The sequence below is a fragment of the Schistocerca gregaria genome, chromosome 9 (assembly GCF_023897955.1).
Source record: "Schistocerca gregaria isolate iqSchGreg1 chromosome 9, iqSchGreg1.2, whole genome shotgun sequence".
NCBI classification, from domain to species: Eukaryota; Metazoa; Arthropoda; class Insecta; order Orthoptera; family Acrididae; genus Schistocerca; species Schistocerca gregaria.
Genome location: NC_064928.1, coordinates 97,788,033 through 97,814,660, shown reverse-complemented (window position 1 = coordinate 97,814,660; position 26,628 = coordinate 97,788,033). Strand labels below are relative to the sequence as shown.

Genomic DNA, 26,628 nt, shown 5'->3' with positions numbered 1-26,628 from the left:
TAAATGTCAGGAAGCCGTTTCTGAAAGTATTTGTGTGGAGTGTAGCCATCTATGGAAGTGAAACGTGGACGATAAATAGTTTGGACAAGAAGAGAATAGAAGATTTCGAAATGTGGTGCTACTGAAGAATGCTGAAGATTAGATGGGTAGATCACATAACTAATGATGTCTTGAATAGAATTGGGGAGAAGAGGAGTTTGTGGCACAACTTGTCTAGAAGAAGGGATTGGTTGGTAGGACATCTTGTGAGACATCGAGGGATCACCAATTTAGTATTGGAGGGCAGCGTGGAGGGTAAAAATCGTAGAGGGAGACCAAGAGATGAATACACTAAGCAGATTCAGAAGGATGTAGGTTGCAGTAAGTACTGGGAGATGAAGAAGCTTGCACAGGATAGAGTAGCATGGAGAGCTGCATCGAACCAGTCTGAGGACAGAAGAGCACAAAAACAACGACAACAACATGAATGATACTTGAGCAAATGGTGGCAATCCATTTAGCTACATTTCATGATTCAAGACACGAAGCATATTTTGCATGTTTTTCAAAAAAATGGTTCAAATGGCTCTGAGCACTATGGGACTTAACTACTCTGGTCATCAGTCCCCTAGAACTTAGAACTACTTAAACCTAGCTAACCTAAGGACATCACACACATCCATGCCCGAGGCAGAATTCGAACCTGCGACTCTAGCAGTCGCGCGGTTCCTGACTGCGCGCCCAGAACCGCTAGACCACCTCGGCTAGCTGCATGTTTTTCTGTCTCTTTCTTCACTGTTCTAGTGTTTACGTGAAATTTGATAGGAAGGAAGTAAATGTACAAACGATGTTGGTCGCTATTGGACCAATGAAGTGAAAAAAGTTACATGTCTTCCCAGATGCATCGCTTCACGCACCTTGCTCCGTCGGAGGCTCGAGTCTCATCTCGGACACAGGTGTATGTGTTGTCCTTAAGCATAAGTTAGTTTAGTTGATGATGGGGAAAGTGAGCCACTACAGAGGTGTTGCGTGGTGTGTTGCAGGTGGCGATGGACTGGCGCGTGAGGATAGCGTGGTGGCTGCTGGTGGTGGTCGTGCTCGCATCCGTCTCGACCCCCGCAGAGGGGGGCAGAGGAGGTGGGTCCCGTGGCGGGGGCTCGCGGGGTGGTGGCAGCCGTGGCTCGGGGTCCACCTGGAGCAGGAACAAGAACAGGAACAGCGGCAGTGACAGCCACAGTTACAAGCACGTCACATCGAAGCCCGTCACCCAGCGGTGAGTCCCATCCGTCACTGCCATCTTCTGGAGAGGTTGCAACACGTGGTTGTCGATGGGGTACACTACCGTGTGTTAGGTACACGTCAAGAAAACAAATGAGTGAAATCGCAAAGTAGCACACGATCTTGAAGGCCAGCAAGTCATGAAATGCACGAGAGCTACCACTAAACATCGTGGCTTCGATCCCAAATGGCCCAGACGTGAGCCCGAGTAATCTCGGTTTCTCTCGAGACGTTCTGTGTGGGAGTGCTTACCAGACGATTGTGTCACAAAAAGTTGCTGTCTGTCCACGCCCTGGCCGTGGTTGTGTGGGTCAGGTGCCCCAGCATTCTTCAGAGAAAGCTTGCCCATTCCTTCGTACATGTTATCAGGCATTGCTGTGCTGAAATATGGAATGTGAGGTTGCCCAGATGAGAAACAGTCTGTGGGCTCTAAAACCTTCCCAACTACTGCTCAGGTTGCCTTCGATGCATAGGCTGAATATCTCTTATTGTAATCAGAGGCAGCATACGTACAGTTTCGGCACTGTAATCAACATTATTTTCATCACTGTTATCAGCATCATTGTTATTAGCATCATCACTTTTACCATATTTTTTGTCTGACTGCATCATTATTAGCATCATTACCACACTCATCACTGTTGTCATTGTAGTCGTCACATTATCTCCGTCATTATTGTCATCATCATCATCATCATCATCATCATCATCATTATTATTGTCATATCACGAACATGTAGTCGAATTATGTCAGGTGATGCTGTGGGAATTAGATTAGGAAATGAGACACTTAAAGTAGTAAAGGAGTTTTGCTATTTGCGGAGCAAAATAACTGATGATGGTCGAAGTAGAGAGGATACAAAATGTAGACTGGCAATGGCAAGGAAAGCGTTTCTGAAGAACAGAAATTTGTTAACATCGAGTACAGATTTAAATGTCAGGAAGTCGTTTCTGAAAGTAATTGTATGGAGTGTAGCCATGTATAGAAGTGAAACATGGACGATAAATAGTTTTGACAAGAAGAGAATAGAAGCCTTTGAAATGTGGTGCTACAGAAGAATGCTGAAGATTAGATGGGTAGATCACGTAACTAATGAGGAAGTATTGAATAGGATTGGGGAGAAGAGGAGTTTGTGGCACAACTTGACAAGAAGAAGGGACCAGTTGGTAGGACATGTCCTGAGACATCAAGGGATCACAAATTTAGTATCGGAGGCCAGCGTGGAGGGTAAAAATCGTAGAGGGAGATCAAGAGATGAATACAGTAAGCAGATTCAGAAGGATGTAGGTTGCAGTAGGTACTGGGAGATGAAGAAACTTGCACAGGATAGAGTAGCATGGAGAGCTGCATCAAACCAGTCTCAGGACTGAAGTCCACAACACCATTGTCATCAAATTATTGCCACTGTCATTATTGTCAGCACATTGTGCTAATTATCATCACATTACTATTAGCATCGCTGTCACCGCACTGTATTGGTCCCTGTCGCAGGCTGTTAACAGCCACACATCCCAGGGGCTAATGTGAAAGAAAGTCGTGCCAGTTTCCAGAAGCGGCAAAGATCAACAGGCTGCCAGGATTCTACTAATGGTTAACTATTCAGTCTCCGACCGTGTAAAGAACTGAAAACCTACTTGCAGCTGGTCCTTGACTAGTATGGAGACCAAGGAATATTAGGGAGGGTCCACAGAGATCACAACTAAAAAGGATAATAGGAAAATTGGTCATACAATATTAAGAGATTATAGGTTTACGATATTCAGCTGAGGGCAGCCTTTGCTAATGTTAAGCATTGCTAAATGACAGTATGTGAATTGAAAACCTAGCTAAGAGGCACTATAAATACACAGCTCAGTGAAAACGTCCTTGGGCAACATAAAGGGCAATGGTGAGCTAGATGGACAATGTTGTGGGGTATTCAAATAAGGCAGAGGGAGAGAGTATTGATCCATAGTACAGATTCACATGACAAGGTCACGGTGTAAGCTTACTCCGTAGGTGGCACCATCAAACTGTCATATTAGATGGTTGCACACAGCGTGTGAATGAAGTGGCGTTCCTATGCGAGAGACTCTGCTGAGTTTTTCTAGAGTTAAATTGTCGCTAAATTTGTGCTAATGATACCACCCTCACTGGCGTCTTACAGTTGGCAATGGAAATGCCTGTTTCAGACAGATGCTGATAGCGGACACACATGGAGATTTGGCGGAAGCAGTGATGCTTGCCCGCTGGGCCAAGCCTACGGTGGCACTGACTAAGAGTACCCCCTGCTACTGCGATATAAGATGCCGGCGACAGCTACACGACCCAGTCTGTCACAGTACTACTTCGGCATTATTGCTGTTTGATCTTTAGTAAAGTTTCTTCACAGTGCTCTGAGAAAGCTACAAGTTAAATCATTCGTGCCCTGCCCAACTTCCCTAAATGACAGCTTGTCTAATTTCCCTAAATGACAGCTGCTACTCTGCTCTTTAGCCCACCTCTCCTTACCTTCTGTGTTTGAAGAAGTGCACAACAAAATGCAAGGCAGCAAGTGCCTGCAGCAAAACACGTCTGTGATGGACACGAAGCTTCATCTGTTGGTCCACATCAAATCCAAAACTGAATGGGGGCTGGCGCGGTGGCGGTCCGAACTTTTATGACTTCAGAACCGCCCCCGTCTCCCCGTGCCCTCCAGTTGGCTTCTGACTCCAAACAAAAATAATGGAGGGGGGGGGGGGGGACACTGACCATATCTTTTGCTGACAGTATCTTCACGTTCTGGGTCAGTCCCAACTGTGGGAAAATCGGTTTTCATTATGTTCCTGCACCCCTGCATAGAAGAAAGGAGGAACTATTTAAAACTTGAAGAGTATGTAATGATTGCCACTATTTTCATTGAATTAAGTATTCTTTAAATGTCTCCAGCTGAAATCTGGTTCTGATTTTGATTCCTGATCACTTGTGGATATAATATTATCTCTTTTTTCTTGGAAATTATATTAACGACGTAAACCACAGTTGAAAAATCAGAACAACTTGAAATAAAATTCATACAAATAAATGATGATGATGATGATGATGATGATGATGATGATGATGATGATGATGATAGTGGGGCACTCAATGGCATATTTATCAGCACCTGTGCAAATTTCAAATCTTGTCACAGTCCTGCCTCTTCATTTTCCTGAGTTACAATGAAACGACAGCACAGGCACCCAGCCCCTGGGTGGAGAGAATCCCCAACTTGGTCGGAAATCAAACCAGGACCTGATGATCCAGAGGCAGCAATGCTAACCACTAGACCACAAACTGTGGACAGCAAACAAATGAGTACGCTGCTGGAGTATCTGTTATTGAAGAGTTACGAATCTGTAAGCAGATTGCACGTGTTTCGATTATCACTATTTTCGTTCTTTGCACGAAGTACAGTGTGGCCACACACACGTGCATCTCAAAATGTGACATTACATCATTCTTATTGTCATTCTCAGTATCACTATCATTGTCGTTGTTGTCATTGCCATCATCATCATCATTATTATTTACCTTGTGGTGACATCGCTTTCATTATTGTTGCAGCCACTGTTGTTTTCACATCATCTCATAACATTATTATTATTATTATTATTATTATTATTATTATTATTATTATTATTATTATTATTATTATTGGTATTGGTATTTGGAGGTACTTGATTGTATCACTGGTGAAATCTCTGTTCTTTGATGAAATTCTAACACACAGAACGTTTTCCATATAGGATTTCCCCATTTCACTTCCACCATGGAATCTGTCACTTATGAATCATTGTGCATATGCGGGCTTCAGTTTCACTGTGCTTACTCTGCATTCGAAATTTACATTTTTAAAATTTTCTTACATTCTCTGTGTCGAAAACTTGACATGACGCCAGGTGGAGATACATCTGCAACAGCTGAATTATTATTCTAATATTATTTTGCATTGCAGTCTTTTGTTGCATTTGTTTTTATAATAATTACCAGCCTCATTGAAATTTTGAGCATCTTCAAATCCATTAATGTCACTGAAAGCCATCAATTTTATATGCCACGTGTGACCACCATTAGTGGGTTACAGAGGTTGTGCACAGCACATAACACTGACAGGTTGCTCTGCAACTATTGTGGATCTGGAAATGCTCAGAATTTGAACGAAACTGATAATCATTATAAAGACGAATGTGCCATTACACTGCAATAAAAAATTAGAATAAAAGTTCTATGTAATTCGTATCAATGTATCACTATGTATTTAAATATTTATAACTGCTACATTCATTTGGAATTCCTTGTACTTTGTTCCAGTAGCTTAAAGCGAAAGTTATCATGGCTGAAGTTTTTGGCAAAGGGCTGGGGGGATGGGGGGGGGGCTACTCTGAGTGAGAACTTATGCTAGTCACTAGGGATGTTAACTGACAAGTTGCAATGTGCTCAGGTACAGTGGCAAGCTGAAAACGACCCCAAAGACCAAGGACCATTGGTCTTTACATTACACAACCAGCAGACCTATTGGATGGAAAATACCCCCTCCACGCAAGGAAGACAGTGGTAGTGCAAACAGCATCGGTGGCCATCGGTACAAGCCGACAGAAGACTCCCGAAAAGCTGTCACGGAAAAGTACGACCGGCGCTACAAGCCGACTGAGGCCGTTCCTGTTGCCACGACACACCGTCACCGACACGGGCACCGGAACCACACAAAGCCCTCAATCTCGAAGCACGACACTACGAGCTCACATAACGTTTCCGGACACGGGGGAAATGTGTGGTCTTTTCAGCCGACACAGCGGCCGAGCCTCCACACGAAGGCCCCGGTCACCAGTTCGTACAACAGGTCTCGTGATGCATTCCAGGCTGGAGGAATTCCAGGTCACCACCAACCGTCAGAGGAACCCAGCCACCATGTGAACCACTGGCCACCACTTCCTGCATCCACGACTGGGTGAGACTTGAACAGAGGAGGCATGTGTTGCTTTAGAATGTCCTGTGCTGTGAAATACAAGTGTCCCGCTCATCCATGTTTTGTCCCTTGGAGTGATGGAATGTCACTTCACTGTGCTGTCAGTTTCTTTGGGGGAAAAGCATTGTAATATGTTATGTTATTAGCAGACATTTTGTCAGAGACAGTCAGAGACTGTGTATAACTTGAAGGTTAGGAATATTTTTCTCAGTAATATGCCTTGTACAGTGACAATATTTTATTTTCCTGTTTTGGTCAGAACCTTTTCAGAGCTACAACTTTGTTCTCAATGACTTTTTAGGCATTACATCTGTTGCAGTTTATCACCTAGCAGTAAGTGAATGATATAGTTGTTTGTCTTGTCACAGATGCCTATTCATGTAAATCTAACTATCATTTATATCTAAAAACAAAGATGATGTAACTTACCAAACGAAAGCATTGGTGCGTTGATAGACACACTAACAAACACAAACACACACACAAAATTCAAGCTTTCGCAACTCACTGTTGCTTCATCAGGAAAGAGGGAAGGAGAGGGAAAGACGAAAGGATGTGGGTTTTAAGGGAGAGGGTAAGGAGTTATTCCACTACCGGGAGTGGAAAGACTTACCTTAGGGGGAAAAAGGGACAGGTATACACTCGCGCGCACGCGCACACGCACACGCACGCGCACACACGCGCGCACGCACGCGCACACACGCACGCGCACACACACGCGCGCACGCACGCACGCACACATATCCACACGCACACATATCCACACGCACACATATCCACACGCACACATATCCACACGCACACATATCCACACGCACACATATCCACACGCACACATATCCACACGCACACATATCCACACGCACACATATCCACACGCACACATATCCACACGCACACATATCCACACGCACACATATCCACACGCACACATATCCACACGCACACATATCCACACGCACACATATCCAGCCGCACACACGCACACATATCCAGCCGCACACACGCACACATATCCAGCCGCACACACGCACACATATCCAGCCGCACACACGCACACATATCCAGCCGCACACATATCCAGCCGCACACACGCACACACATCCAGCCGCACACACATCCAGCCGCACACACATCCAGCCGCACACACATCCAGCCGCACACACATCCAGCCGCACACACATCCAGCCGCACACACATCCAGCCGCACACACATCCAGCCGCACACACATCCAGCCGCACACACATCCAGCCGCACACACATCCAGCCGCACACACATCCAGCCGCACACACATCCAGCCGCACACACATCCAGCCGCACATATACAGACACACACATATCCAGCCGCACATATACAGACACACACATATCCAGCCGCACATATACAGACACAAGCAGACATCTGTAAAAGCAAAGAGTTTGGGCAGAGATGTCAGTTGAGGCGGAAGTACAGAGGCAAAGATGTTGTCAAATGACAGGTGAGGTATGAGCGGCGGCAACTTGAAATTAGCGGAGGTTGAGGCCTGGTGGGTAACGGAAAGAGAGGATATATGGAAGGGCAAGTTCCCATCTCCGGAGTTCGGATAGGTTGGTGTTAGTGGGAAGTATCCAGATAACCCGGACGGTGTAACACTGTGCCAAGATGTGCTGGCCGTGCACCGACGCATGTTTAGCCACAGGGTGATCCTCATTACCGACAAACACTGTCTGCTTGTGTCCATTCATGCGAATGGGCAGTTTGTTGCTGGTCATTCCCACATAGAAAGCTTCACAGTGTAGGCAGGTCAGTTTGTAAATCACGTGGGTGCTTTCACATGTGGCTCTGCCTTTGATCATCATTTGTTTACTGCCAGGTGACAAACTGCAACAGATGTTATGTTCAAAGAATCAATGTAGTCAATGAGAATAGAGTTGTACAGTCTAAATATGTTGGAATAAAGCAAGAGAATAAAATATATTAACTGAAGATGGTATATTATTATTATCACAAATATCCCTAACCTCTAATCAGCTATTCAGCTGGTTTAATGCAATCTTAAAGTTTAATCTAACCTGTGTCAACCTCCTACTCTTCCTGTTGCTGTTACATAAAATGCTATGTGCTGCAATCTTTGTGAGCTCCTGCAACTATTCTGTTACTATTTCCCACATTTCTAAATGAGAAGCTTTTTTTGTTATCAGTCTTCTGACTTGCTTAATGTGCTCTGCCACGATCTCCTCCCCTCTGGCTCATCTCAGAGTGGCACTTACATTCGAGTGTCCACAAATATTTTTTATACATATTACAATCTTCCCATTTAATTTTTTCCTGCCAAGAGTCACTCCAGTTTCATTGATGCTCTTCTCTGTTGTCTTAACACATGTCATATCATCATCTTTCTTTTTCAAGTTAATATTCTCTACATTTTCTTTTCCTAACTGACTTTGCAGATATTTTCCTAATTTCTTATCGGTCAATTTAATTTTCAACACCTGACTGTACCATCACATCTGCACCACTTTTGTTCTTTTATTTTCCAACAGTCCATGATTCAGTTTCATACAATGATGTTCTCCATATGTACATTTATGAACTTCTTTTAGTGATTAATGCCCTGTTTGCCTATTCTAGTGTGCTTCTTATGTCTTCATTGATCATCTGTTGTGCATTATTTTGCTTCCAAGGTAGCAGTATTCCTTCATTTATTATACTCCATGGACCCAAATGGTGACTTTAAGTTTGCCATTAATCTAGGGTTCATTTCAAATAACTGCCTGCTTTGGCACTAATACTGTGGTGTGTCTTCTGTAGTCAAGTACCTGGTTTTTAAGTTGCTTTGGAACCATGAAGAATTCTCACTAATGTTGTCTAGTCTGTTCCTATCTTATTCAAGGATATTATTTTTCGCAGTCCTCCTGCCACATATGCCACCCAAATGTATTACAGTTTCTTAATCTTTCACATATTTCACCATTTCCTTGGTTTCCTCATGTGTTTCCTACATTTCATCATCAGCTTGTACAAGAATGACTTTTAGTGGTACTTGGTGATGGCTTAATTACGTACAGACTGATAAATAAATGCATTACCCCCATTCTCTAATCATCTTAGCCTCTCTGTCATCTTAACATAGCTTAAATTTTAGCTTTCTAACAAGCTTGTAATATGTAAACATATTCATTTTTGGAAGCCCAAAGTATTCAACATTTACATCCTCAGTGCCTAGAATTATGTTAGGTCAGTTTGACGTATGTGCTTGCAAAAGCAAATGTCCTAGGTTCCGGTTCGAGTCTTGCACACACTTTTACTCTTCCAGGATGTTTCACTATAGGCGATGTCAACTGATAATAGCAAAGAACTTATTCTGTGCAGGCAGAGGTGGCTATCAAGATTTCAAATTAACTAAGATCATACCTGTTACCTGTGTGAGGAACGTATGAAAATATCCTCAATCACATTTGAATGCCTCTCTAACTAATATAGATGTATTTATCATTGCAATGGATGATGCATCAAAGTTCTGATAAGAACTATGTTCCTGTGTTATGGTTCTTTGAAGAATGGGTTATGAGTATTGTGTAGTTGCCAGGAAATTTCATGATGCCAATAAATCAACCACTTCTTATGCAGTGACCTGCAGATGACATGCCTGGTCATCACAGAGGTAATTTATGAAACCACTAAACTGGCCAATACAACTTAGTTAATCAGTTACTGTTCCTTCCTTGCAAACAGATTTGGTGGATGCACATTTCAGCCAGTGACATCGTATTACATCTCTTGGCTGTGAGTAAGTTTGAATTTCTCATTTCTACAGTACTGTAGCAACATCCTGGATATCTGATGTGATGTGCAATGCAATATACAAACTCACCCACATTATACTTTTTATTCATTCCTGTTTCTTTATTAGTGCACTGAAGACCCATCCCTGGTACCATATTCACTACGAAAGTCAGATCCCTGCCGTACACTTCCTCTTTGAACAAAAATTTAAAGTCACTGGCTCGGCCACCTCTGAATACAATAACTGCTAACTCTTACTCCTAAGATGACTTCACAGAGTTGTTGGGTAAACAACAAAAATTAACAGTTGCACTTGTACAAAAAGAACTCCTTAAGAGAACTTACCAATAAGTAAGTGGATAAAAGAAGGGGCTACAAAATAAATCCAAGAGTTCTTAGTGTGAGATGAGTGAAAAATGCAGAGGATAATAATTATTGAGACACACAAATCTTAAAATTTGTTATAATTTCTGGAAAAATTTGTGTTCTAGAGACATCCACGGCAGACATGGATTATAAAGATTGCATAAGACAACAGACGAAGATGCTGTTATTATTAACTCAGTTTCACAAACTGTTGGGATAAATAACAATGCATTGTGTAACACTAAAGGTACATTGGAAAGCCATACCTTTGCAGTGAAAAGTATTGTAATGATGTGATGTAAGCTCTCAATATTGATAATTTTAATATCTGCAAAAAATGAAGTATTCTTATTAGTTTAGTACCTATGGTCTCACAAGAGTATTTGTTACTTGCTTTAAAATTTTTTTTTTTCATGTTGTGTGGAGCTTGATTGTTACTTTGTTCTTTTTGTGCGTCATCCCAAATGACTGTTACCATTGATAATATATGTGCATTGGTGTGCTTATTTTGTCCAGCATTACCCTCATATTGCATTAGGATTGTCAGGAAGATAAATAGACTAGACACAAAATTAAAAAAAAAAGTGCTCACTGAGATTTGAATTTTCCATTGAATCATGCATTAAATATTCTACTATAATTACTAGCAGACAGGATGTGTAGTAAGTCCTTAACTTCATGACGTGAAATTACTAGTACCACAATACAGACCGAGCGAGGTGGCGCAGTGGTTAGCACACTGGACTCGCATTCGGGAGGACAACGGTTCAATCCCGCGTCCGGCGATCCTGATTTAGGTTTTCCGTGATTTCCCTAAATCACTCTAGGCAAATTCCAGTATGTTTCCTTTGAAAGGGCACTGCCGACTTCCATCCCCGTCCTTCCCTAATCCGATGAGACCGATGACCTCGCTGTCTGGTCTTCTCCCCAAAACAACCCAACCCCCAATACAAATGTGCGAAGTAGAAAATGCTAATCCTGCTTTTTAGTACTTGTCTGATGCTCTGTCAGGAAAAACAAACCCGTAATAATTAGATACATAATTAGTGGTGTCCTGCTTGACACAGTCACACTGTTTAAATATCTGGGCATAATGTTGGAAGCAAAATGAAATGTGAGGATTGCAGTAGGGAAGGCAAATCATTGACTTCAGTTTATTCTGAGAATTTTGGGAAAGTGCGAGTCGCCTGTAAAAGAGACTGCACATACGACATAGTGTGACCTATTTTTGGGTACTGCTTGCAATCCATACAAGGTAGGATTACAGAAAGGCATTGAAGCAATTCAGAGACGGGCTGATACTTGTTACTGGTAAGTTTGAACAACACTGAAGTGTTACAGAGATGCTTTGGAAACTCAAATGGGAATCCTGAGAGGAAAGGCAACATTCTTTTTGAGGAAAATTGTTGGGGAAATTTAGAGAAATGGCATTTGAAGCTGACTGCAGAACTACTGTCACCGAGATATATTTCACATAATGATCATCAAGGTAAGATACGATAAATTAGGGCTCATTTGGAGGCATATAGACAGTTGTTTTTCTCTCATTCTATTTGCGAGTGGAACAGGAAAGGAAATGACTAGTAATGTACGGTGTATCCTCTGCCGTGCACCATTCCGTGACTTGCAGAGTATGTATGAAGATGTAGAGGAAAGATGTGTTGGCTGGGGAAGGTTTTGAGGGGGTTGAGGGAAGGGGGAGAAGAGGGGAGCTGATGGCAAGAATGAAAGTAGAGAAAGATAAAGAATGCAGAAGGCATGACTGTTGCTTTCTGTATCACTCACAACTGCTGCAGCATCCTTGACAAACCATATGATGCTCGCACACCATTACCTCTACCTGTGCTTCCCCTCCCCCCCTCTCCTCCTCTCCCTCCCCCACAATGCCCCACCCCCTTGCAGTCATTCCTCCTTTAAAACTTACCCTTACATACTCCCTTTACTACTGTCCTGTCTTATCACTGATAAACACTACAGCAAAAAAGTCTGAACGACATATGAAATCTTTAATGTCATTTAGTCACTGCCATATTCATTTCATGGCTGTTTTTACAGGGTGTATACTAAGGTCAGAGCAGGGTAGGAGACGTGGACACTAGCAAAATTTTCCAAATAACCAAAGACCGGAAATGCACTGTTGTGAAGCTACTGCCATAAACCAACAGCTGAGAAGCGGCAAGTGCATGGAAATTAGTGTAATTAGTTATCAGCAGTGCAGTTTTGTCCACCTAAGCTGCAGTTGTGTTATACTGTGCACTGTACTACATCAGAATTCATTCATATTCTCCATACATTAAAACATACAGGGAGTCCATAATTAAAGTTCCAGTTTCAGAACACTGTAGAAAGAGAACAACTGCTCAGAATGACATCAAATTTGGATGGCATATTATACTCACATAGGGAACCACCATGGAACAAAAAAGTTTTTACCAACGTATGGCAGTGCAAGCATCTTAATGTAAATGGAGTCAACTACAAATGACTGATGAATCGCAATGCGACGGCTACGGTTTGAATTACACATTACACCATCTGTACTCTTCGATCTGCAAGACTTCACAAGTTTGGCCGGCGACAGTTGTGGCACTCTTAGCTAAGTAAGTCTATCCACCACAGCAAGGTTGTGCCGCATTGAATCGGAAAAGTTAGGTTTCAATTGTCCTGAGGCCAGACTGCATAAAAAGCAAATTGACATTTGTTTTTAATTGTCCTGGTGCCAAAAATCATTAAGAAGGCAAAATGGCATCGGTTTCTGATTGTCTTCAGAGTGGTGCAGGACATGTTCAGTATGCTGTGCACCATTTTGTGCCACAAGTTTAAATCAATAAACAGCACATTCCACAATGGATCAGAGTGTCTCGTGGTTCACATTCAGAATGTGTTGTGTAATATGTACCACCAGTTCAGCTATATTTGTAATTTGAGCACTCTGCACATCTTTCAGATAACCCCATAGCCAGAAGGCACCAGTGATCTGGATGGCCAGGCTGTATGGAAATGATGGCTGATAATTCTAGCATTTCCAAAATGGCTCTGCAGCAGCCAATTCACTGGCTGTGCAGTGTGCAGAGGAGCACCACCATGCATAAAAATCATCCCACCCTTACATCCATACTGTTGAAGCTTTGGAATGACACTGACGCTCAAAAGACTCTCAAAGCATTCACCAATGTTGGTACAGGTAACAGGACCCGCAGGACTCATCACCTATGGTAAACAATGCCTCACACATTTACCCTTGCAAAATGAAGCTGCACCGGTTGATGTGTGTGTGCATTGCCCATATTCTACAGTTATGTATATTGACATGCCCTTGGACATGGAAATGGTCTTCATCTGTCCACAAAATCTTCCTTGGCTTTCCACTGTCCACTTCCATGCAAGCAAGAAATTCCAGAGCAAACATTTGTCTTGCTGGCAGGTCGGCAGGAAGCAACTCCTGAACATGGATAGCTATGCAGAATGTATAGTAGGATTTTATGTGCTGTGCTCAGTGGCATGTCCAGTGGTAGGGCAATTTCTTGTACACTGCATGTTTGCACACCACTATTTGCCCCTCCTACAATGCTATGGCCACATCTTTGACAGACGCCTGATCAGTTGCTTTCCACCTTCTGCCATATTGCACCTCAGAAGCGCCTGTCTTTTTGAATTTTGTAATCATTTTCTCCAGACCCTTATCAGTGCCCTTTTTCATCCCCCTCAGCATCCTGAACTCGTGCCATCACTATTCTTGTAACAGAGGTTTGCCAGTGAGTGTGATCCTTCATGGAGATAGTCATGTTAGGCGCAGACAGAGGAGCAGCTGTGTGCTGCGTGTTGGTTGGTGTGCATATTCTGATGTTTACAGTGCCATCTGCTGCTCAATTGTTTTTAAAATTTTTTTTTGTTACGTGACATTTTGCTCTGTGTCAGTAATATGCTATTCAAATTTTACATCATTCTAAGCAGTGGTTCTCATTCTGCAGTGTTTTGAAACTGGAACTTTAATTATGGATACCCTGTTTTTCCTTATTAATAACACTGCTCCTTACAATACCACATGTCGACTAATTTATTGCACTGCTTCAGCGTAATTCATTTAACAGCGCACAGTAAGTATGACAGAATATCCAGCACTAACATAACCAGTTGTGGATAGGTATTGAAGGTTTGCCTAGTTTTGACTGTTGAGCTAAAACCATTACCTCCAGCTAATTCAATTTGTAACTGATTTCCTTAGAATAACGGATATTAGCTGGGACTATTTAGTTTAAATGCACACACTTCTGCATGCTACTTAATGTTTTTTTGTCATTTTATGGCTGTAGCCCACAAGTCTGTTTTTATGACTCGTCATTATCTGGAGAATTTTGCTCGGTTTGATATCCCACCCATGCTCAGATATTATCAGGTTATTTTTCTGTACCCTGTATAAGAGAGACCACAATGAAACTGATCCAATGCATGACTGGATACATAGCTATTGTCCACCTTGGGGTCATCCAGCACCCAGTTGCCGAATGTGACTCCAGGACCCTGGGTTCCTTTATCAGTGCACTAAGAGATATATTTCCTACTTGTGACGAAAGGAAATGTAAGTTACAAAAAATAAGATCATTTTTCCAACATCCAGTTTTTATCAACAGTAATAGGGACTTTTTTTTTACTGGAAAATAAGCCATTCTCTCTCCTAATTGTTACAGTTTTCTCAATTAAATTTTTCCGTTTGATACAATTAAGTACACTATCAAACACAAGACCACATGGAGTCGCAAGTACCATGCATTTAAAATAGTTAACCGAACGACCGTCAGAAGTGACTATTAAAGTTAGTGAGTAGAATCTAGTTTGTGAAGTATGGGTGAATTATGGGTAGTAATTTTAAAAAATTGACTTGATTTCTTCTGCATGTATACTATCTGATAAGAGAAGAACTGATACAAACTGTTACTAATCCAAGAAGATGAAGTGCATGTTATTGGAAGTGAGATCACATTGGCATGAATGTGGTGTGATTTTAACCCAAATTTACTGCAGTTCATAATGTTTATTTGTAAGCAGCAGTTTTATTTGCTGTATTTCTCACCATGTGCAAAATTTTGGCAAAAGAATTTGGAGTTCAGTAACTAGCACAGTGTGTGTTATTTCACATGGTTAAATTTCTGTTGTGACAATTTACAGTGTGGATATTTCACCTTGTTGTTTAATTGCAGTGTATTTCTATGCGGCATTGTTATCAGTTATTGTGTTTCTTCAGATAAGGAGAAATTGTGTGCTTTGTACACTGTGCAATTTCTATAACTTCTGCAGCCATACATTGTTGCCCATGTCAGATACCATGTATGCTTGTGCAAAATTATGTATTTTTGTTTTTTGTGCCAAAAGTAACACCAGTGATGTCTGTCCTGTTGTGAGCTTCATAACAAGATGTTACCATTGTTATGTTGTTGCAAGTATTGTTATTATTTAATAATAATAATAATAATAATAATAATAATAATAATAATAATAATAATATTGCAAGTCTGTGTTAGTATTTAGTAGTTTTTGTGCTTTTTATGATTTGGTAACACCTCTCAATTTCTCATTTCCAAGACTGCTACATGGTTTTGACTGAATACCTACATGTTCAGTTCAGTAGGATATATCCTACTGAACTGAACATGTGTCACAGTACTAATTGTGTTGCTTTCACAAAAACAGAACTGTATGAACAGAGGTAGAAACTTACATTATGTGCATTATCCACAAGTCTTCATAGTACATTTTTTATGCAAACGCAGGAACAGAATATATTAGCATACCAGTTGAAACTCTTCCTTATGTAAAATGTTCAAAATGCCTTCCATTAACACTGTTACGTGCATCAGTTCGCCATTGCATTGAATCCTGCATGCGGTGATGATATATCCTTGGGGTTTTGTGAGTGGTTTCATAGCCTTTGGCAATACATTCAAGAATGCTCCCTCCATCTGGTGGCAGGGATCAATAAACAAAATTCTTCAAATGTCACCTCATACGAAAATAAAGTGGCTTTAGGTCTAGAGAATGCGGAGCCCAGAGAGTAGGTCTATTTCTTCCTGTCTTCCTGTCCAGCTGTTTCGTCGGGGAGGATATAGGGATATGTTGGCGAGGTTTTAAAGAAAGTAAGGTAAAGTGTGTGGTGTAGACGGGGGGGGGGGGGGGGGGGGGGCTTTCAGATTCCATAGAGTTGTCTCACCCTGGGATTTGAGTGATGTGTCCTTCATTTTTATCCTTCCCCATTATATGCCTATGTCCTCTCTGATGAAGGAACCGTTATGAAGGTCATCCAGAAAGTGATGCACCACGTGTTTTTTCTTCAACAATTATTTATTGAACACTATTAAACACAAACACAAGAAAGAATGATATCTCTTCTACACTCCCTATTTTTTCACAAAGCCTCTTTTTCATTCTACAACTTTCCTCTAGTGAAACACAAGGCGATGTATAGCCTGTCAGTACCACTCCTTGTTCTGGTCACAAAGCCATTTGCTCAATGTGCAAATCACCACACTGTTATTATCAAAATGCCTTCCACAAATGGCATCCTTTAATCACAACTCTGAGGGACCTAGGTCAGGACTGTAGGGTGGTTAGGCCAACACTGTCTAGCCCTGTTTAGTGACGTGTTCCAAAGTCTTCAAACTTGTTAGAGACCGAGGATTATCATGTTGAATCAATCAATCACCTGGATAGTTATAGCACAGAAGTCACTGGAAGTGCTTCTTGAATTTAGTTAATGTGTTCACATATGCTTCAGAACTAATGGTGCTTTCACTGTATGCATTATATGCTTGTGAATGAACGTATCAGCAATCTGCTTCCTATCAGGTGTGACAGCCATAGATGGTCACTCTGAACACTGCAAATCTTGGAGCCCTCCCAAGCCACGTTCTCGTAATGGCCTTGCCCTCTTTGCCCAGTGACTAATTGTACTTCTGTCAAGTTAAGGTGCCCCAGAAATTGCACACAAACACTTTGGGGATGGTCCCAACAATTTCTTTCTCTGCAGTGAGAAATTCAGTGATAACACACTGCTTGTTAAGTATATCATTTACCAATGCCATAATGAAACACTTCTGCAACCATGCTATCTGTCAGATGAAACCTAAAATTTGCATGTGCACACTGGAAACTTCAAATAATTCTTACCTAAAGTTTCACATTTGTACCATCGTTGTTTGAGAAAAAAATTTTGGTGTATAATTTTCTTGGCAACTCTTGTAGGTTTGAAAGGTAGGTAGCATTCTCGTTTAATTTCTATGTGCACACTTATTGGCAGTACTATCCAAAGATAAGTACTGACCAGTAATTCTGTTTCTTAAATTATAAGTATCCTCAAGAGACTTTGTTTCATAAGGTTTCAGAAATTTTTCTTGTTTACTGAGGCAGAAGAGTATCCTGCCTTGTAGGACAGTAGTATTAGCTGAATACTTACCACTGTTTTCCATATGTGACAGGCCTATTGGATGGAACGTACCAGGGACAAACCATCAAGGTTCCCACGCTCAGCCTCCTGGTCCAGGCTGGAATTTGCCAGGAACAAACACGAACAAGCAGCCTCCTGGACCAGGCTTTAACATCCCAGGGACAAACACAAACAAGCAACCTCCTGGACCGGGCTTCAATGTGCCGGGCACAAACCCGAACCAACAAGGTTCGCACGCTCGGGCTCCTGACCCTGGCTGGAATGTTCCAGGTGGCAGTGCCAAGCAGCAGCCTTCAGCCTCTGACCTCAACCCACCCCATCAGGCACAGCAGGGCTGGAATGTAGGAAGGTAAGTGCTGTGTTGCCTTTGATATCAGTTAAATCTATCATACATAGGGTACTCAGTTTTGGAAACCTGCCTTGCTCCAGAATTAATTTTTTTATAAAGATCATTGTCATCCCTGCCACCACTGCCATGCTCCTGCCTCTGTGTCAACACCCTCACCACCTCTAACTAAATGTTTCATCTACTTTTGAAAAAAATGCAAGTATTATTAATAATTCCATTAAACAGGTGATTTTGTTGGTAAGGCAACAAAATTTGGTGAAACTAATCTAATCAGAACAGCAATAACATTGATACTTATCTTCCATGGTGAATAAACAGCTCCAAGACCCTTAACTGTAAGAAATAATCTGACTTAGAATTTGTATATTTTTCCATTTATCATTCCAGGTACTACAAACAAAGTTTACAATTTCAGGTAATGATCAATTTCCAGTTTGTACGTAAATTAAAGTCCGGTCTCCATCAAAAACAATCTGAACTGAACTGAGCCATGCTAACACAATACTGAGAGATCAAATACAGCCAAGCAAACACTGCTGAACAGTTAAATGTGCATTAGCTGTTTATAAAATTTTTAATAATACAGGAGCATATATCATCCTTAACAAGATCAAATACAATTAAAGCTGTTGCTTTACAAATAATTATTAACTTCATGCAGTATTTTTGAGTGATTAAACCTCTATCTTAATGTTTGAAAGTAAATCTGTTTGTAATTGTAAATACTGAAAAAATAACCAGTGAAATATGATTATAATGGTTTGTCAATTACAAAGTAATTTTTCCTATTGATAATTTTGCATGTAAATTCATTCCAAAAGTAGTGTTAACATTTTTAGAAGGATTTCATGATATTCATTATAGTTGTGTGTCAATGATTTCTTAAACAAGTTTTTCATTATTCCTGAAAGGTTACTGAAATGCTATTGAAATGATGGGTTCCTTTTGTTTACTTGCAGCTATTAACAAAATGTAAAATCTTATAAGAACTGATATTAGCACAAAATAAATATAAAACATTTAGTAAACATTTAATTATGGTTCAGAACTAGCAAAATAAAAAACTTTTTTGTTAGCAAATTGATATAAATATGAAAAAAACACATAATTAGAGTGTTTACTAATTGGAAACAGTCTTCTCCAGTACTACCAGACATTGGCAGTTATACTGTACACTGTTGCTGTGACTCCACCATTTGCACCCACTGCTGGAAAGGGTCTCCTCCTGATGTTTCCCTGTGTAATGTAATGGAGCTAATTGCATATATATATTGCTGCTGTATGTTTTGTAATCTACCACTTTGCATTAGGTTATTTCACCATTCTTTTCTTATCTCCTGTAGCCCAGCAAAGGATTTCCTTTGTTCAGGTTCCATGTATTTGCCAAGCTATATGCCCCTCACACATCTCCTTTCCACTTTGTTCCTGATGGATTTGTTTACATACCTGTCTCTCCTATATATTCGCATCATGCATGTCTCCAGTACCCACTTGGAACTCCTTAGTTTTTGAATGTTTTTCCCAATGAAAGTCTATGTCTCACTACCACAAGTAAAAACTATAATAGACACTGATTACGGAACTCCTTTTTCAGATTCATTTGCAGCTTTGTTTTTCATTTTAACCCTCTGTCCGCCTTTTCCTTTTTCTATCCATTCAGTCAATCTTTTCAACTTCCCTAAATGAAAAGAAACTCATCAACAACTGATTCAGTCACTTCAGACTTCTAATATATTGATTGTACCTCACTACAATTCTGTTATGGTTGAGTTACAATCCTAGTTTAAATGTGTTGTGGATATAGTGTGTCAATTCATATGTGCATTATGTCTTTACAACCTATAAAGAAGATAAATGTTTGAGGATTTACAAGCTAATGAGTTTTATATTAGCAGTGACAAACAGCTGTTTGTAACTACCTCTGCAAGCCGCTATAGAATGTCTGAAAAGGAACTGTATTTAGGGATTTTTCTTCTCTCCATGCTGGTCTCTAAATCTCTGCATAAGAACTGCAACAAATACACGGTTCAGGCACATTAATGTGACCACGTGCAATAACCACCCGCAGATGGCAGTGGCAGCACTAGAAGTGGAGAAAGCATGTTAAGGAGATGTGGAAAACAGTGCAGCCATTGTCCTAATGTGAAACAGAGTGATTTATCTGATGTGGCTTTCGGCCAAGGTTGCTACTATCCATAACTGGCGCCAAGGGTTCCGTGGCTCACCATGGGCCATAGACAACAGGTGAATGCCAATACTGCAACTGGACATCGACTTGCCTAATTATAACCTTCTTTCGCACGTGTGCTCTGCCACCGATTGACAAGTAGATTTTTTACCTATCCTACAAATATCTACATCTACATCTACATGTATACTCTGTAAGCCACCCAACGGTGTGTGGCGGAGGGCACTTTACGTGCCACTGTCATTAACTCCCTTTCCTGTTCCAGTAGCGTGTGGTTTGCAGGAAGAACAACCGCCGGGAAGCCTCTGTGCATGCTGGAACCTCTCCAATATTACATTCGTGATCTCCACGGGAGGTATAAGTAGGGGGAAGCAATATATTCGATACCTCATCCAGAAACACACACCTCTCGGAACCTGGACAGCAAGCTACACCTCGATGCAGAGTGCCTCTCTTGCAGAGTCTGCCACTTGAGATTGCTAAACATCTCCGTAATGCTATCGTGCTTACCAAATAACCCTGTGACAAAACGCGCTGCCCTTCTTTGGATCTTCTCTGTCTCCTCTGTCGACCAGACCTGGTACGGATCCCACACTGATGAGCAATACTCAAGTAAAGGTCGAACACGTGTTTTGTAACCCACCTTGTTTGTTGATGGACTACATTTTCGTTGATGGACTACATTTTCTAAGGACTCTCCCAATGAATCTCAACCTGGCACCCGCCTTGCCAACAATTAATTTTATATTATCATTGCACTTCAAATCGTTCCGTACGCATACTCCCAGATATTTTACAGAATTAACTGCTACCAGTGTTTGTTTCGCTATCATATAATTGTACAATAAAGGATCCTTCTTTCTTTGTATTTGCAATACATTACATTTGTCTATGTTAAGGGTCAGTTATCACTCCCTGCACCAAGTGCCTATCCACTACAGATCTTCCTGCATTTCGCTCCAATTTTCTAATGCTGCAACTTCTCTGTATACTACAGCATCATCTGCAAAAAGCCACATGGAACTTCCCACACTATCTACTAGATAGTTTTTCTTGGCATGATGGCATCTGCCAATAGGACAAAGCAACATGTCACACAGCTTGCATTGTACAGGTGGCCTTTTCAGATGCATCACATTTTATGCTTCATGGGACAGATGGCTGTATGCGTGTATGGCATGAAACATCTGAAAGCAAAGACGCTGCAAGCAGGAGGTAGCGTTATGGTCTGCAGAATGTTTTTCGTGGCATTCCCTGAGTGATCTCATCATTCTGGAAAACACAGTGGCTCAACATAAGTATCCATCCATCCTTGGGGAGCATATCCATCCCTGTAAGCAGTTTAATGTAATTCAATAGATAAAAATCTACTCAGCAAGCAGCGGCATAACCCACACATAAAAGAAGGTTATTACTAGCAAACTTTTGGAGCCAATGGCTCTTTCCTCAGGCCAAAGGGTTGAAGGGGAAGGAAGAGGTGTTAACGAAAAGGACAGGCCATATCTAGGAAAAGGGATAGATTTTGGAAAAGTCACCCAGACTGCACTGAATGAGGTTTGAAAACCTGAGAGCTTAAAGGTGGAAGACATGGTAATATGTAAGACGGAGATTACTGCTAATGTGTACTGCTACTGTGTAAGAGTTAATAAGAGCTAAGTGCATTGTTTGTAACATAGTTGGGAGGGGGACATCGAAATCTAGACAAATAAGAAAATGAAAGATGTGGAAAACTAAAATGGAGTGAAGAAAGGAGTAATTACTGTGAAGAAATGCTGACACGGAAGAAATCAACATAAATTAAGGCCAGGTGGTGAGAATCTATGACATATTGTAGTGTGTTCCCACCTGCAGAGCTTGAGAAACTGATGTCTGGGGCAAGAATCCAGATGGCACATGTGGTGAAACAGGCACTGAAGTCATGACTGTTACGTTACAGAGCATGCTCTGCAACAAGATATTGTGTGTTGCCAGTATACATCCTCTGCCTATGCCCATTCATCTTAACTGATACCTTAGTTGTGGTCATGCCGATGTAAAAGGCTGAACAGTGTTCCATAGCAGCTGGTACATGGCACATGTCGTTTCACAGGTGGCTCTCCCTTTGATAATATGTTTTGCCAGTTTCAGGGCTAGTATAGGTGGGGGTAAGAGGTGCTTAGGGGAAGTCTTGAAGTGAGGATGTTCACAGGGGTAGGAGTCATAGGGGAGGGAGATTGGTGCAGAAGGAGCATAGGATCTGATATTACAGACATTGGGAGGTAACAAAAAGCTATTCTAGGTGTGGTGGGCATAATCTTAGAGACAATGGATTTCATTTCAGGACACGATTATAGGAAGTCATGGCCTTGTCGAAGTAACTGATTAACACATTCCAGACCAGGATAAAATTGAGTTACCAGCAATGTCCTCCAAAGTTGGTTTTCGGAGGGATCAGCAGTACCAGGAATGGACGTGAGAATGGTGGTGTATCGGTGCAAAGACTCTGCATCCGAACAAATATGTTTGCCTCTAATGCCAAGGCTATATGGGAGCGAACATTTGTCGTGGAAGGGATGGCAACTGTCAGAATGTAAGTACTGTTGTTTGTTAGTAGGTTTAATGTGGACAGAAGCGTATAGCTGGCCTTCAGTGCAGATGAGATCAGCATTATAGAAAGTGGCACGGAATTCAGAATAGGGCCATCTGATGTACTTGGTGAAGATATTCAGAGGTTCCAAGAATTTTGACAGATCAGCCATACCATGAGTCCAGGTGGTAAAGATGTCATCAGTGTGTCTAAACCAAACCAGGGGCTGAAGACTTACGGACCGCAGGACAGTCCCCTCCAAGTGACCCACAAAAAGGTTGGCACTGGAAGGGAGTCATCTTGGTTCCCATGGCCGCACCCCTGATCTGTTTGTATGTCTGCCTCTCTAAAGTGAATTTGTTATTGGTAAGTAAAAGTTGATTAATGTGAGTAGGATGGATGTCATAGTTTTTGAATCAGGTGGGCGCTGACTGAGGAAATGGTCAACAGCAGATAGACCATGTGTGTGGGGGATGTTGGTACAGAGGGAAGTGGCATCAGTGTTGACAAGAAATGTGTGTGGTGGGAGTGGGACAGACAAGGAAATGGTTGGTATCTTTGATATCTGAGAGAAGTCTTTGTACTATGGGTTGCAGGTGCTGATCAGCTAAGGCAGATGAACATTCAGTATATGCTTTGAAGCCAGCAACTTTAGGATGGCCAGGATGATTGGGTTTGTGGATCTGAGGATGAAGGTAAAAGATGGTGGTATATGGTTTGGGTGGGTGAGAAGTTCTGTGGATTGAGGTGTTAGTCCTTGTGAGGCACCTGAGGCTTTAAGGGGGGACTGCAGGTTAGTTTGAATCACAGGAATGGGATCTTGATGGCAGACGCCGATACTATGTCTGCTAGAAGGATAATGATGTTTAGGTAATGTACAGCCTGGACTTCTGCAGAGGACAGGTTAGGGTTATGTTGCGAGGACCTGAGGAAGGGCTGTGAAGGAATGCTGGATGTGAGGAATTCTTGGAAGACTTGTAAGGGATGATTTTGAGGTGGTGGATAAAGTTGAGATCGTGGTTGGGACTGTTCATGACAGGGTTCAGTGATAGGTTTGCTGTTGGAAAGGTTTTGGTATTGGGTTGCAAAGTGATATCTGCACTTGATATTGCTTGTGAAAAAGTAGGTCCTTCACCAAAGCAGCGTGATCGACAGTTGGTTTAGGGTTGAAATTGAGACTTCTGGATAATACAGGAATGCGGAGAACTTTAGATGGGAGGTTGGACACGGAGAACTTTTAGATGAGAGGTTGGACACTGCACTGTTGTGACTGGTTCTTATGATTACGGCTTATTCTTGGTCTGGGAGGCAGTGTGATGTTAAGGATGTTGGCCAAGTTTGGTTTGTAGGAGAGGAGTGGCTGCTTAAGGGGGAGCAGGGGGACAGGAAAGGGAACACAGGTAGTTTAGGAGAAGGTGGGACAGTTTTTTGAGGTGAAGACTGGCATGTTGTTGCAGTTTGAAGTTCTAACTGCAACAGCATGCCAGACTTCACCCCAAAAAGCTATCCATCCTTCTCCTCAACTACCTCAACAGTGGTGTTTCCCTTCCTGACCCTTGGCAGCTTCCTAAACGGCTAAGAGCTAAGTGCATTGTATGTAACAGAGACGGAAGGGGAATGGTGAGAAACAGACAGGTAAGAAAATGAAAGATGTAGAAAACTAAAATGGAGTGAAGAAAGGAGTAGTTATAGTGAAGTAATGCTGAGACAGAAGAAATTAACATAAATTAAGGCAAGGTGGGCAGCGAGAACCAAGAAAATGTTGTAGTCCCAATTCCCACCTGCGGAGTTCTGAGAAACTGGTGTCTGGGAACCTCTACAGTCCTTCCCCTTCAATCCTTCTGCCTGAAGAAGAAGCCACTGGCTCTGAAAGCTTGCCTAATTATAACCTTTTTTGCATACGTGTGTTCTGCCACCTATCCTGCAAACAGTTTTCCTTGGCACAATGGCATCTACCAGCAGGACGAAGCAACATGTCGCACAGCTTGCATTGTACATGTCTGGTTTTATGAGCACCTGGATGAGGTGACCATACTCCTCTGACCACCAGACTCCCCGGAGTTAAATCCATTCAAGAATCTGTGGGACCAGCTCGATCGGGCTGATTACGCTTTGGATGTTCATCTGAGAAACCTAATGCAGCTGGCCACAGCATGGCTCCACATACCTGTAGGTACCTTCCATTATCGCACTGACACTCTTCCGGCATGTCTCTCAGCAGTCTGCATTGTGAAACGTTGTTATTCAGGATTTTGAGAGATGGTCACCTTAATATTTTTGGACAGTGTGTAATTTTAAGCCTGCTCACTTTATTCAAGCTCTGGTCTCCCTTCACTCCTCCCTCCAAAACTAAACTGACTCTTCATTGATGCCACACATAATATAACCTAATTAGTGTAAACACTAACTTGTAAGTGATAACAGCCATCACAAGAGGTGGTGGAAACAGCTTATTGGTAGAGACAATGTATTGCGGCGAGCCGAAACTACTTTCGTCTGCCCACAGCAGTGGGTTCTTTGATTGCTCTGGAAGAAGGCTCATCATACTAGAACTCATGAAACATTAGTTCACTTTATTACATAAATGAATAAAACATTTACTTAACTTTGGCACTGTTCTTTCTGACAGGAGCACTGGATAATTTACAACTGTAATTGACTATTACTTGACACACTAAGTAACAGACTGTTCTCTTGAGGTAGAATGTTCATCATTTACAACAGACCATTTCATCCCAAGCTTTAACTGTCACTGTCGTGAACTATGATGTTGACTGCTGTAGCTGAGGTCACAAACGGGACACAGAGCTCTTGCAAGCTCTACATTTATTGGCCTCAGTGAGAGGGTGTTGCGGTGCTTAGAGGGGAGGTGTGGTCTCCAGGAGTGTTTCCCATACATCCTTGTGGATTGCAACGAGACCTCCCTAATGTTTGTGATACTGATTTGCATTGCTGACTTTGGTGTGGCACAGCGATCTGTGGTTGCTACTACATGTTGCTGTTACAAAATTTTCATTTAGATTGCGGGAGAAATATTCAACATAACAACAACCTTAACACACTATGTGCTAACAGTGATCAAACTGAATTTTTAAAGAAGACCATATCATTTTCATGGGAAAATATACTCAAAGACTTTATAAGAAATTTAATGTGAAATTTTCTTCTTATTCTTTTGCTGTATCCTGGTAGATTTCAGGCTCAAGCAAACAGTAAATAATGGAAAATGAAGCTTTCAGCTTCTAGGCTAACATAGCTAGCTGACTACAGATCTGTATATCATCACAATCTAGATTCCACTTTCAACTAAATTAGCTTTGCCAAAATGCAACTTTCAAACTTACTTAACCTTGGCCTACACTACAGATAAATTGCCTTAAATGTAGAGTTTGCCTTTGAGATGGAACCATTAATAGTAGTTAAAGACTGAACAGTAATAAAGTGCTGTGTATACTAATAAAAGAAAGTGCTGTAAATGGCAGAAACAGAAATTGAAAGTACCGTCCATAAAAGGTGCGTAGTTCGTATCATTTTGTCATCACAACCAGTATTAGTATTTCAGATGACATAATTAAGAACATACAAATAGAACAGGCACAGGTACAAATTATGTATATATTTTATTGGTTACCATACAATATCCTCCTGTACACTGTTTCAGGTGTGACACTTTGATACTTTTGCACCATATTGTGAGCAAGTACAGCACAGTGACGGCCCATGTAAAGT

The 26,628-nt window shown here is 41.6% G+C and overlaps 1 protein-coding gene across 9 annotated transcripts in view; it reads left to right on the top strand.

Annotated features, from left to right (window-relative positions):
• The window catches only part of LOC126292237 (uncharacterized), a 277,635-nt gene that overhangs the window by 200,637 nt on the left and 50,370 nt on the right, over positions 1 to 26,628 (top strand). For 6 of the 9 annotated variants that reach the window (XM_049986122.1, XM_049986119.1, XM_049986118.1 and 3 more), the window contains 2 exons: positions 1,023 to 1,252; positions 17,828 to 18,145. In XM_049986122.1, coding sequence (XP_049842079.1) covers positions 1,029 to 1,252; positions 17,828 to 18,145 — 542 coding nt within the window. In that variant the 5' untranslated portion in view covers positions 1,023 to 1,028. Of the gene's footprint in view, positions 1 to 1,022; positions 1,253 to 5,699; positions 6,207 to 17,827; positions 18,146 to 26,628 lie in introns of all 9 variants that reach the window. The other 3 variants (XM_049986115.1, XM_049986114.1, XM_049986116.1) reach the window with 1 other exon arrangement.